At 33.5% G+C, this 13,536-nt stretch overlaps 1 protein-coding gene across 1 annotated transcript; it reads right to left on the bottom strand.

Moving 5' to 3' along the window:
• Positions 1-3,824: 3,824 nt before the first annotated feature.
• LOC130632100 (uncharacterized) lies at positions 3,825-10,317 on the bottom strand. The gene is made up of 6 exons (XM_057444449.1): positions 9,954-10,317; positions 6,977-7,963; positions 6,746-6,877; positions 5,682-5,949; positions 4,996-5,222; positions 3,825-4,464 (listed from the first exon to the last, which is right to left on the bottom strand). The coding sequence occupies exons 1-6, from the start codon at positions 10,183-10,185 to the stop codon at positions 4,256-4,258; spliced, it is 2,055 nt and encodes a 684-aa protein (XP_057300432.1). The 5' UTR covers positions 10,186-10,317; the 3' UTR covers positions 3,825-4,255.
• Positions 10,318-13,536: the final 3,219 nt, after the last annotated feature.

Raw genomic sequence — 13,536 nt, 5'->3', positions numbered from 1 at the left:
CCGATAAGCTCGAACCCATCTCAAGAAGAAGGAAATGCAAACGTGAAAAACATAAAAATACATGAAGTTAAAAAATGATGTGTGAAAATCAGTGTGTTATTCCCTCTCGCTTTCCCCATCGTACATTGAACAATCAAATTGGTTTAGTTTAAGTTTGTTCGAGCGAACATGTTGTTGTAGTTTGCTCTGGTTATCTACCAATATATAAGTGTTGATATTGGCAATATGTGTTTCGTTCTTTTAAAAAACTAACTGAATAATGAGATCATCAGTTGATTTCTACCGTCATTGGAGTTTTCGGCCCCGTCCTAGCACGGACTAATCAATAACTCCTCGTGATAGTGGGCCATACCTTGATTTAGGTATTCTCATTAGTTAGTTAAAACAATTTTTTTTCAACTTACCGTTCTTATTGCCGTGCAACTGAAACAAATTCAAAGGTTCGTTTTGATTCATGATGCGTATTTATATCTTGCGTATGTATATCTTGCTACGACAGCTACTCGAGTGAAAAGAGGTCGATTATAAGACATGTGCATCCATATATAGCCGAAGGCCGTTTAAACGGGCTGTTGTTGACTGTTGTTCGTGTTTTTCAAAAGCGCAATGTGAGTATTAGTTGTTGCCATAGCGATATGGGTTATAATCAATTCAAGACACCGGTTGCAACTTTGTACTCAGGTCTCTTTTATAAGTAAAACACAATTTAGGATTTTAGTACAGCTAATTTCAGAGTTGGACACGGCTAAAGGTGTCCATGCGTTACGTTTTGTTGAAGATTTGTGTCAACAGGCCGTTCTACAGTATATATTTTTTTAATATTTTGAGGCACAATGTAGGTGCATATTGTTGCTATGGTAATATGAATTTTAGTTGGTTTGAAAAACAGTTTAGGTGTCAAGTGTCGTTTAGAAGTTGATTTGGGCACATAATTACGTATGTTGTTGAATGACTGTGGTAACAGGCCGTTATTAAATGTCGTTCGATTCGACGAATTGTAAATATTTTTTCATATTATGAGTACAATGAGTTGCTATGGTGATATGGATTTCTCTTCTTTTTGAGAGAGTTGGTATATTGTAGCTCATGTCACGACGTTGTTGCATTTTGTGTTTCAGAATTAACGGTACCTTTGTTCGTTACACTTCTTCATAAAATGACGGAACAAGTTAGTTCCCAGTATCTTTTTATTAAGGGTTTTGTGATGTTGTGTTTTATAACGGTGTATATCAAGTTTCCCTATTATAATAGAGTGGCTAAAGGGGGCAGAAAGTTGCTCTTATATAAAGAAAGTTACGCTTATAAAAAAAAACACAGTTTATATCAATGATGGTATTTCCTTCGTACTTCTAAAAAAAGTTCATATTCCAATTACAAGCATGATTTAGCCTCCAGAGAGCCGCCGAAAACTCCAATGACGGTAGAAATCAACTCATTATTCAGTTAGGTTTTTAAAATAACGAAACACAAATTGCCAATATCAACACTTACATATTGGTAGATAACCAGAGCAAACTACAACAACATGTTCGCTCGAACAAACTGAAACTAAACCAATTTGATTGTTCAATGTATGATGGGGAAAGCGAGAGGGAATAACACACTGATTTTCACACATATAGAATAAAAACATACTTCATGACACGAAAGCCAAGTATTATCTATCTAATGCCGTAATTTGCTGGTTTAAACCGCCAGCCAAATATCAACATAGCAAGAATGGCGACACGTTTTGCCATGTTCCTCGCAATTGTCAACTATGAAGCAGCGCGGTTTCCAGTCAGAGTTCCAAAAGTTAATGATAGTCAAAGCTTCATTTATTGCGTCGTTGGTCTCGTCCAGAACAGCAAATGATCCTACAACCATATATTTGACGTTTATTTTTACGATAAAAAGATAATGGAATAGAATATCTTGTGGTTTTATATGTTGTGTCAAGCAAACATATATATATATATATATATATATATATATATATATATATATATATATATATATATATATATATATATATATATATATAGTTGCCTTATTTCTTCAAATGTATTTTTTGATCATCAGTTTGATGCACGAATAAAAGTATGTTAATCACCAATAAATTTCGATAGGATTTTTTTAAAATCAGCAGAAATTAAAAACGTACGAAATTTTCAAAATGAAACCAATTTCCAAAAAAAATTAAGTGTTTTATTTATGTGACTTATAGTGTTTTGATATTTTTGCAGGGCGTTCAAAACAATTTTACTCGATTATTGGACTATCGAGACCATCAGGTTAACTCGCTATAATTATTTTGTATAAGACCTCCGACTTGAGCCCTGGTTATAGTGCCTACCTTTTAAAATAATGTTACAGAAGATAACTTAAGGCAAATCAGATACCATAGAAAGCAAAAATGGGCAACTTCGTTTCCAGGACTTTTTCTCAATGATGTATCAGGCGCTTGACCAAATGATTTTATGAGATACCTGCCATTCAGTTTTTAGTTAGATATGGTCCGATGATTAATACAGCAGGTCATCAAATAGCCGGCTATTTATCTATTTGAAAAAAATCTACATTTTTTGTGATTTTCTGAGCCATTTCAAATATTATTACTATTATTATTAAGTGTCTTAAACCTCGTCTCCAGAGCTTGTTAGCTGTCTCAATGTCGAAATACTATTACCATTGGGTACAGTGTCTAGTACACTGTACCCAATGGTAATTGTATTTCTAGTATAACTAGTACACTGTGACCAATAGTAAACAAGAAGCCCTGCGGCTTAAAGATTTCCGCCATTAGCAATAATCTGAAAAAAGATATAAAATCGTGACATACATGTCACGATTTTATAGCTATAATACATTATCTTTTACCAAAAATATCCAGCCTCAAAAATTCCTCTTTAAATTAAAATTCATTGATAATTAATTAGTTCTGGTGAATATAGCTACGTGCTTACAAAATTGTATTACAGAAGGAAATGACGTAATTATATAACATCAAAGATGGCGCATTATAAGACGATCTTCATTATGCTACACTGCACGAGCTTTAACTTTCGATTATAAACTTTAGAATAAAGTAATGTTCATTGGATAATAAAACAATTTGTTGCACTGTTAGGATTCTTATTGGTTAAAACTCATTTTAGCCTCGTTATCAGAAAAAAATCTGTCAAAACGAGGATTTAAGCTTTAGCCTGGATAAGTTTTAGGCGTCCAGGCTCGGGGCTGTCCCTATGTCTCTCTCTCTTTATCTTCCCAGGCGATATTAAAGATTCCGCCTTCGCCGGCGGAAATCAATAAAAAAAATCAGGCTGAGTGCCTTCTCAGCATGTTCTTCTTTTTGGTATAATATGTGCCTTCTCATGTGTAAATATCAACATTAGTTAACGCTGTTTTTGGTTTGTTTTCATGAAAGCATACACCATAAACAGATGCTTTTCAGCTCCCTTACGCAATTTTGAAGAGTTTTATCAAGGAGGTGTAAAATGTTTTAGGATTGCAATTATCTCTGGATTATGTTTTCCATATTTGAAAGCTAAACTTGACATCCGTCCCTAATAATATAGCAACGTCCATGAATTCCAGTCAATTTTAATACAAAAGATATACATAGTTTTAAAATATACTTTGGTAAAATAGACTATAGGAATCGAGGATCTGCTACGTTTATGCGAAGAAGGAATTAACACCGGCATCCAGAGTATCTAGAGGTAACACTGCGCTTAGCGATAACCAGAAATAGGTTTATTTCTAAGAATACAACGTGAACCAATGGTAGGCTGAGCAAGACAAATATTTTTTGGATAACTCTAAATTAGATCTCTAAAATACAATTCAATTTTTCAGATGTATTTATATCAACAGCTTTTAAATAAATATTACATTTATATATAAATATATCCTTTGCTGAGGTAAAAAAATAAAAGAACCCAACACCAGACGACTGTTAATTTTGCTTCACTTTTCATGTTACCATGGCTACACAAACAAAAACATTCTAGTGTCAACAAATATGGAAGACTCGTAGCAAAATGTCAAACACATATGGGAAAGGCGTAAAAGTTAAATCAATGAAACAGCGAACCAAATCAACACTTTCTCTTTTTTCAACGGGGTAATCCTCCCTATTAAGTCTATCAATTTCGTGTTGCAACAATCTATGTTCCAATAAATTGATTATTTCTGAACATTCGCGGGTGGAGTAAACTGCGTGATTGCAAATTCAAAGTTGTACATTTCCTTTACACAAACTCCAATCAATAATTTAACCAAATCCATTAAACACCACTGCGTTTGGTGGTTGTTGAGACGCCATAGGTGGCACTGTCACTTGTGGTTGCTGATAATTATTATCATAAGTCACGGCGTAATTTTCTTGTGTCGCTGGTGTGGGTTCTATTGAAGCGACATATCGTTTATAATCTGACGCCAAGCACTGAGAAGCAATTGAGATGATGTGTTTTAATGGGATATCTATAAAGAAAATAATTTTTGTTCCCGTTACAAAACATTTAAATTGTATAGTTCCTTTAGATTTTCTTTTTCGTTTTCACATCAAGAAACATACTTTAAATATCAGAAACTTTAGAGTGAAATTTTATAAAATTCGAGAGTATTTACATTTGTGGATTAATCAAATTTAAATAACTCGAAAAAATTTTTTCCGAATTCGCTTATTCCTTTTTTTTAAATAAAAACAGATTAAGAGGATTTATTTTTCGCGAATCAAGATTTTTTTTTTCATAAGTGGGTTTGAAAATTATTTAGCAACTTTAGTTCTGTACAAATGTTAAGTAACAAAAAAAAAATACTTTTTGTGAAAATAGAAACACGCTTTCAAAACAAAAGAAGGTAAACTTCAAAAAACGAAAAACTACAATAATTTTTGATTGGCATCCTAAGTTGCTAATAAAAAAAATCGTGTATATAAATTTAATTACGGTTAAGATGTCAATAAGCGAAAATTTTTGACATCAAACTAGTGCACCGCGAGTGAAAACACACCTGTAAGAGCAGAGCACCAATCTTTATCGTTTGTGAAAGGTATATACAGTTTGACAGCTTCATCAATCGTGATGTCATATCCAACGAACTGTTCTGCTACATTTTGTAGAGTGCGGTTGTATGCGATAGTTACACACTGTGTTGGAAGAGGGATTGGTTGTGAGAAAGTATGCAGCAGAAAGTTACGTTGAGGATCTTTTAAACCTACACATACCATTGCAGACCATCTATAATAAAAATGCATGTATCAAAGAAAACAATGAAATTAGAGCGCTTGTCAAAGGAGTGCAATATGTGATATAACTAACCACGAGTCATTTGTCGGCGAAAAAATCCACAAGACTAAGAGAATAGATATCACACCTAGCAATCGAATTAAACGAACACTTGATTTAAAGTCGTTCATAATACTCATATTAATATTTTTGTCCTTTTCTAAAAAAACCCTTTCTCAGTCTGAAATCAGCTTCTTTTTTCTTTAATCAAATTTGTTGGCGTCGGCAAATATTGCCGGCATGACGTTTTTTTCTGTCCACCTTTTCGGCATTTGCATAGGCAATTACCGACGTGAAATTGAAAGTCCTGGAAATGATTTTCCAGTCTCTTGTGAGTTCAAGAAAGAGAGAACCACCCAAGGTATCCTTCATTAAATCATTCATTCATCATTCATTAAAAACAATACTTACTGATTCGGGATTAGCTCTGTGATGAAGACTTGAGTTGCCAGTAGGAGATATTCACCGGGAAATTCAAAGTTAACATTGCTCAGCGTATTCAGCATGTCATTCACAGCATTAATACCTGCTTCGAAACCAACTGGCAACAGTGGTGACTTGTCCTGTACTATATGCTGTCCTTTTACGATAGCTATGCCATGTGCATTGCTAAAGCCTTGTTTGACACCAAATAAAACTGAAAGGTTTTGAGATGCAACACCAATGTTAATGACCGGCTCTAAATGCAGAAAATTTATGGATTCTAAGAATAATAGTCGCAGTGATGCTTTTGAAAAGTGTGAGGTTATTTATACTAAAAAAATTATTTTTAGGGATATGTTTTAAAAACTTAGGACTTTCAAGTTTCCTTTGGAAAAGAAAAATGTGTTTTTGTAAATCAAACAAGCACAAATTACTTTGATGTGAAATATTAATACTATTAAATTCACGTAAATTTCATGTTAAAAACACATTTTCTTAGACCGCATAGGTATTCAGTTAAGGTTTAGAGATCGATAAAATATTAGCATTAAAAACGTAGACCGTATTTTATTAACTTCATTAATTTGGATTACTGTGTTCGTCTCGGTTTAAAGAAAGAGAATCATATACAATTATTGAATCATTCGTTCAAAGCAAGTTTGCAACTATATCAAAACTATCACAAGAAAAACTTAAAAGTCAAACAAACATCGCAGGTTTCTTATATATATATATATGTAAGTTAATTCATGCTCAGCATCTTATTAAATCGACACAATCAGGAAAGAAAACTTGCTAAGTGAGGGGACAGTGTTTCAGGGATGAAATTGCTTAATCTTTAGTCCAATTTATGGTTTAGGACCTTTGCAACTGGGTTGCTTATAAAAATATGTGCAAAGCTTAATAAACACAAATTCTGCTTGCAGTTGTGACTAATAGTAATGCCGAGCCAAGAGTATTTTCTGTAAACAATGTAACAGGCAAAGTTAAGAAACCAATTGAACATATGTAGCAATGCAATTTTATAATTTTTGCAAATGTTGACAACTTACTTAAATATTCTTCCATTCCAGGATCAAGAGTTGTCAGAACAGAATCCGTAGCATTTTTAATTTGCTTTTTAAAATTTTGCGCTCCCTCTGACCAGTCTTTATTAACTGTATTCTTTATCCATTGCCAAATACCTTGAAAAAAAATAAATACTGTGAAGATATAAAGAAAATACATTAGCCAGTGAAACCTACCTAAAATAATAACATAAATACAGAAAAAAGTTTTTATACCTTTGCCTTGCTCATCCACACCAGTTTGCACTTGATACATATCTTTGCTGTGATTGAATTGACCACCATAAGTATCAGGTGCAACATGTTGTGGTGTCTGGCAATTATTACTTAACATTGGTGGTTGATACGTTGGAGTATTATATGTGCTCTCAGTAGGTTGTGCAGGAACAAAAAATGTTGGTTTGCTTTCAGCAGTTTCCTTCTGACTGCTGTACATCGATGGTATGAACAAACCTGTGTTTGATTGATTGGATGGAATCATTGGAGGAGAACTTGATTGATTTAAAGAGTTATTGTTCACATACTGATTTGGTTGTTGGTATGGTTGTTGAAAGTTGTTGCTACATACTGGAGATAAATTGTAAGGTTGCAGGTTTTTAAAAGATTCGTTTTGCATATTCGAAATATTATTTCCTGTTATGATTTGCTGTTCACCTTGACTTTTGTTTTGTGAGAAAACATTGGAAGAGTGATTGCTACTAGTCAATGTATGTAAAGTTGTATTATTTGCAGCAGGTAAAGTTGTGCTTGCATATGGGTGATGCAAATTAGAAGGTATATGTGGAGCATCATATGCACTTAAAAGTGTACTAATATTACCATCTGATGGTGACTTTGTTGGCTCTAAACCAAAACTATTTTGTATTGTGTTCGCTATATCACTAACATTATCTTGTACTGAAGTTTTTGGAACAGATACTGCTTCAAAGAGTGATGATGAAGAAGCCTGTATTGGCGTATTAAAATGGCTGTCATCTTGTACACCTGTACTTTGCATTTCAAAAGAGGATACACTAGCCCCTGTATTGACACTAGGCACAATATCAAAAGAACTAATTTGGTTTGCACTGCCTCCTGTTAGAGAGTTGGTATTTGACAAGGATGAAAAAATATCTTTGCTATCACCACCAAATAAATCACTTGTTGTCTTTTGCATTGGTGTGGTACCGGAAGCAACTTCTAGCTCAACAGGAGTAAGTGAACCTATAAGTATAGTAGAAATACTTTTAAAATAACTTAATATAATAGCTCCATATAACAAAATTTGTGTAAAATGTCTAAAGTGTCAAACCTAATAACTAAAAGAAACCTAGAGTTAGTTGAAAATATCATGCATAATTAGTGGAACTTCTAAAAAACAATCAAGATTTCTAATATAACACACTACTTGTTTTTTGTGGGAAGGTAAAGCTTTAACCCTATTATACTTGTTAAGTATGTAAAAGTGTGCTAAAAATCTTTATACTTTGCCAGGGGTATTCTTTTTTGGAAAAGGGGTAGAATTTTCATAAATTTTAAAAAGTGCTGTCACTAATCTTGTGAAAGGCCATTATGTTATATAACGAAATACACACGTATGTTGTTCAGCAGGTTGCTACTAACAGGGTTGCTAAGAATATGTAAGGGTACTAGACACTACAGACTAAATTTGAAAAATATAATAATCCACCAAAATGACGTCATTTCTGATTGCAATTGCGTCATTATATTTATTTTTTTTACCTTTAAATGCAATGTTTATGTGGTACGTTAAATGACATAAGCATCAATGTTTCTGCAAAAAAGGATCTTTTAATCTGTATCGTTATAAATTACCTAACTTTCTTTCAAGTATGACATCATTTTAAATCCAATACCATCATTAAAATGTGTGTTTTTTAAATATAAGTTCATCTTTTAGTACACAGTCAACAAGTCTACCAAGAATCAAGTTTGTAGCATCAGTAACACATGAGAAATGAAAGTATATTAGAAAATTGGGAATATCCTATTTTAGGTATGTGTAATGTCATTTCCCATGCCATGACTTCATCATACTATTTTTTTTGCCTGGAGTGAGTTTGGTATTAAGACATTCCTCAACTATACCAATTTTCATTACTTAAGCATATGTATGGGTTTTACAGCGTGTAGGTACTTTATTCCCCCCTCAGGATTACACAGGCCAAAAAATCCTAAGTATTAAAAAGAAGTAAAAATATCCATTTGGGAAAATTAGAAGTACTAGGAAAATGGACATTCTCTACATATCTGCATTTAAATGATGTCAACACTTTCATACCTAATCAAAGGCTAACAAAATTCCATAACAGGTCCAGAAAATTATTGAAAGTCATCCTGACTCACCCATATAGCTATGCTGAAAATGCCTATACCAGGAATAATGTGGTTCACTTTTTAGTTGAAATTTTTCAGAGTTATGTGACCTTATTATTTGTATAAATTACATTAGGTAAATGTTGCTAAAAACTTAAAAACTTAAATTTTGTTGGCAGTACCATTTGCAGATGTCTGTTAATATTGGAACACTAATATTCTATAGTTAATGAATACTCCCGTCATTCCGCAATGCATGGCAATGCAAAGTAAAATCTCCTGATTTGGTGACTGACAAAATATATGAGGGTTCTGATAAGCCACAAAAGCCCGCATATATAAGGGCGAGTTTGGGTGACTTTTTCGAATTAAATTGGCAGTTGTCGTAGTTGAAAGCGCTTGAAGATAAAGGAGTTAATAAAGTTTATATATAAGTAATTTATCAAGTAAAAAAACAGTTTATTTAAGAACTTCGCCACCACTACGTTTACTTTAATTTTCATAGTTTTTTGAATCATTTGTGTCTGTTTTTTTTTCTTTTTTGGGCATTGTTCGGGTCTATGCTGGGTTTTTCGGGCAAATACTTGATTTTTTTTCAAAACGCCGAACTCGCCTGAAAACGCCCGCACTTTTACGGTGTATGCGGCTTATCGGCACCCTTGTAAAATATTTTCAACCATTGTCATGATGCAAACCAGAGTATTTCCAAGAAAAAAAGGTCTTGCTGTTGTTAAATGAAGATAAAAAAACACAGCAAATAAGCAGCAGAGAGAGACAACGAAGTATGGGTATTTCTCCACTGCTATCAGAAGACTAAAAAACCTAACCTAAACAATTACTAAACTCAGCTGCAATAATTAGCTAGCTATAAACCAACCTGTTATACTTCCTCTTTTTCCAGTGCTATCATCGCCTAGACTATTATTTTGTTTGGTAAACATATCTCCAGATATTGATGGCGCTTTGCTGGAATGCCTGCTAGAATGGGGTGACAGTGAAGAAAGCGAAGAATTCACAATTGATCCCAATTCTGTTGCTAGATCTGAAGAGGTCAGATTCATAACAGCTATTTCTTCAGAAAGATCAATGTCTTCTTCTGCATTCATCATATTTAAAGCTTAAACAATACACGTTACTAGGTGATCAGGTTTTAAATCATTGTTATGTTCACAGAATTTTCCATGAGCTGGCGTAGGAAAAACAAAACGTGGCAAATCGCACCTCACTTGGTCACCATATTTGTTGATGTTATGGGTCTAAATCAGCCGTGTCCGATTTTTAGAAACAAGAAAGATACGACCCAGGGGGTTCTTAGTTACCTAAACATCACACGGCCCATACGTTTGAAAGTTGCTTTGTGGTTTTTGACAGAAAATATATGTTGAGGAAGAAAAACGTTTTATTGACAAGGCAGGGGCGCCTCCACTAGGGGGGATGGGGGGCTTCCGCTCCCCCCACTTTTTTGCTAAGTAATAATTTGTGTCTCTACCTATCATTGCATTGAAATTAATGTTATCCAACCAGAGCACATGCAGGCTACCTCACTAAATATAGCCGTTCTACATGTTTTAGGACTCTATAATTGCGTTTTTGCCATCATCAAGTTATAATAAAGACAAAATGCTTTGGGAGCATGGTAGTCGTCTCCCTAGCGCCTTTTAAAAGCAAAAATGGCTAAAAAACGAGGCTGATAGAGAACAAAAACCTGCAGCAGGAAAGTTATTAATTTTATTTTTGCTTCTGCTAATATCCAGGTTTGCCTGCTAAACTGAACATAGGATTTTTATCATACCTTGCGGAAACAAGGACAATTATTCCAAGGCCTCGCAGGGGCGGGGCCACAATTTCCAAAGTTGGGGAGGGAGGAAGCTTAGGCATAATGGGAGATTTCGAGATTTTAATAACAATCAACACACCGCAGACAAAAAAATAGGAAGACGGATTTGTCTGCTACTTATCTAGTTTTTACACTGTTCTGTAAAATTGAGGCTAAATTGTTGTTAGGTGCCAAAAGAGACTTTTTAAAAGAAGCTATTTACATACAGCTCCTGTGTTTAAAACGCATGGCGGCGAAAAATGCGTGGCTTACTAGGAGGAGACGTTACACACTGGCTTAATTTTTTTAGAAAATTTTGTTGAGTGTCAAACATGTTTTAACGTGCTAATTTCCTGGGACCGAGATTGCATTTTTGTTGCATTATTTATCACTACAACCAAGACATAAAACTGGGATCGAGGTTGATATAATAATAGTCGCAAAGAAGTATGATTAGATATAAATTAGCTCGTTTTTTTCTTTCTTTTCTTCTTTCTTCTTAAATTTTTTGATGAAAAGTGTATTACGCGAATTAAAAATTTCATAGCGGCAAATAAATCTGATTTACAAGCATATTAAATATAAATCTTTCAAAACAAAAAGTGATTTTATCTCAATTTTGCGAAGAAATGATCCCTTTTTAAACTTTTTTTGCCGTTAAAAAAAACATGAAAAAATGCGAAAAATGTGAAAAAAGGACCACTTTTTTGAGGAAGTTTATCTAAACTCTGGGGACGAGAATGTATCACTTACCTCTGAGGTACTACCACTATCATAAAATCATATCCCATCTTTAACATTAACTTAAAGGGGTTAAGATGAAAAATTCCTGCACGTTTCTTTTACTTTTTACTTTTTGTTGACCAAATATTTTGTCAGCCCTGATATTTTATTGACCTTAATTTTTACCACATGCTTCAACCTTGTTTCAATGGCTTGTTGTCTCTGTTTACATATCATGACGGCGAGAAGAACATTATCGTCGTCCCGATGTCGGAAAAGATACAAGAGATTGCAAATGCTCATCAAATTCAAAATATTGTGCAGATGCAACATTGTTATTCCATTGTTAATTCTTCCCACTTCTCTTATAAAAATCTTTCAATTTTTCCGGCATTATTTTTTCAGTCTTAAGTTTCTACACCAAAAAAGTGTGCCAGGTTAAAGACCAATTGCCTCATTCGTCTGTTAGGAAAAAATGGTGCGAAGTTAATTTGGCAATAAACTCAAATAGCATTATTTGGTGTAGATTATACTAAATTTGTCGCGGGTTCAAATTTGGCGAAGAAAAGAATAAAAATATTAATTTACTTGAAAACTTAATCCAATGAAAGAACTACAAAATCTTTCCAAAAGCTGAAAATTAAATAAATGCACATATTCAAATAAATACGGTACCTTACTGGGGATTTCGCTTTTCACGCGTAGAACACACGTCAAAACAAAAATCTCTATACATAAATTTACGTTTTTATTCTTCTATTTTGCAGCTTAAGAAATTCAAGTTTCCCTCAAACTCATGTAAATCGCATTTTAAAGATTTATTTCTATTTTCTATTTCAAGTTTATTCCTGGATTATCTTTTTATTTCTTAAGAAAAAAGTTGTTGTGAAATAAAATTTCAACTAAAAGAAATATAATATATAAACAACAACATTATAATGATAAAAAATTTACACAATCGAATGATGAATATTGACGACCAGCTATATGGTGTTCCATTAAATATTAGTCCTGTAACGGATGGAAAAACACAAAATATCTTCATTACCAGAGGTTAGGTTAAAAATTCAATTATCTCTTTCTTGCTCTTAGGTTTAAGTCACACAACTCGAAAAGTGTACGATGTGAAGGGAGAAGTTCTTTGACGATTTAATATTTCATACCGTTAAGCGTTTTGGAATAGAAAGTATTTTAAACCGATTTGTCGAACACGCAAGGCAGGGTGAAAGATGACCGAGGGTGGGATAAAAGGGCGGGGTAGAATTTAGGGTTGAGATTGAGCATACACTTTTCGATTTATGAGTCACCAAAAAAAAAATTACAGTTTTTGACGTAATTTGGGTTGACAATAGATGAAGCAATGATGGTATCTTATCCCTGTGTCTGCCATTTTAATGCAACTTATCTGATTAGGTGAGAATGAGATTTCAGTAATAAGTTTAATGATTCAATATTTTGTATATTTATATTTGTTTGTTTTGGTTTTATTATTTGTTTTTATTTGGCTCATGTCTGGCTATCTCTTGCAAAGACAGTAAAAAAATGTTTACAACTTGTATATACAGCATTAAAAAGGAATAAATAGAAGACGTATCTAATATTAACACCTGCGTAGAAGGACTTGCGTCACGATGTCGTGTAAACATCTTCGCAGAGGATGAGAACAGCTTATCTGCAGACGATCTTGCTTCGATAGAAACAGAAGATTACCCTTATTGAATATAGTTATCTCTTTTGACATGTCTGTTTTAATCCATCCCTTTCCAGACTTGCTTTCCAGTCTCCTTCTTTATCAATCCTCCAGTACTTCTTTGAAATAGAAACTTGTCAAAGGCGGATTATTTTCCATCGAAGTGAAGATCAAGCATTCTGATTGGCTGGCAGAATATACTGCTACTTTACATCTGCGATAAATTCTATT

The sequence above is a fragment of the Hydractinia symbiolongicarpus genome, chromosome 1 (assembly GCF_029227915.1).
Source record: "Hydractinia symbiolongicarpus strain clone_291-10 chromosome 1, HSymV2.1, whole genome shotgun sequence".
Classification (NCBI taxonomy): Eukaryota; Metazoa; Cnidaria; class Hydrozoa; order Anthoathecata; family Hydractiniidae; genus Hydractinia; species Hydractinia symbiolongicarpus.
The sequence above is the reverse complement of the archived record's forward strand: the minus strand, read 5'-3'. Positions and strand labels throughout refer to the sequence as shown.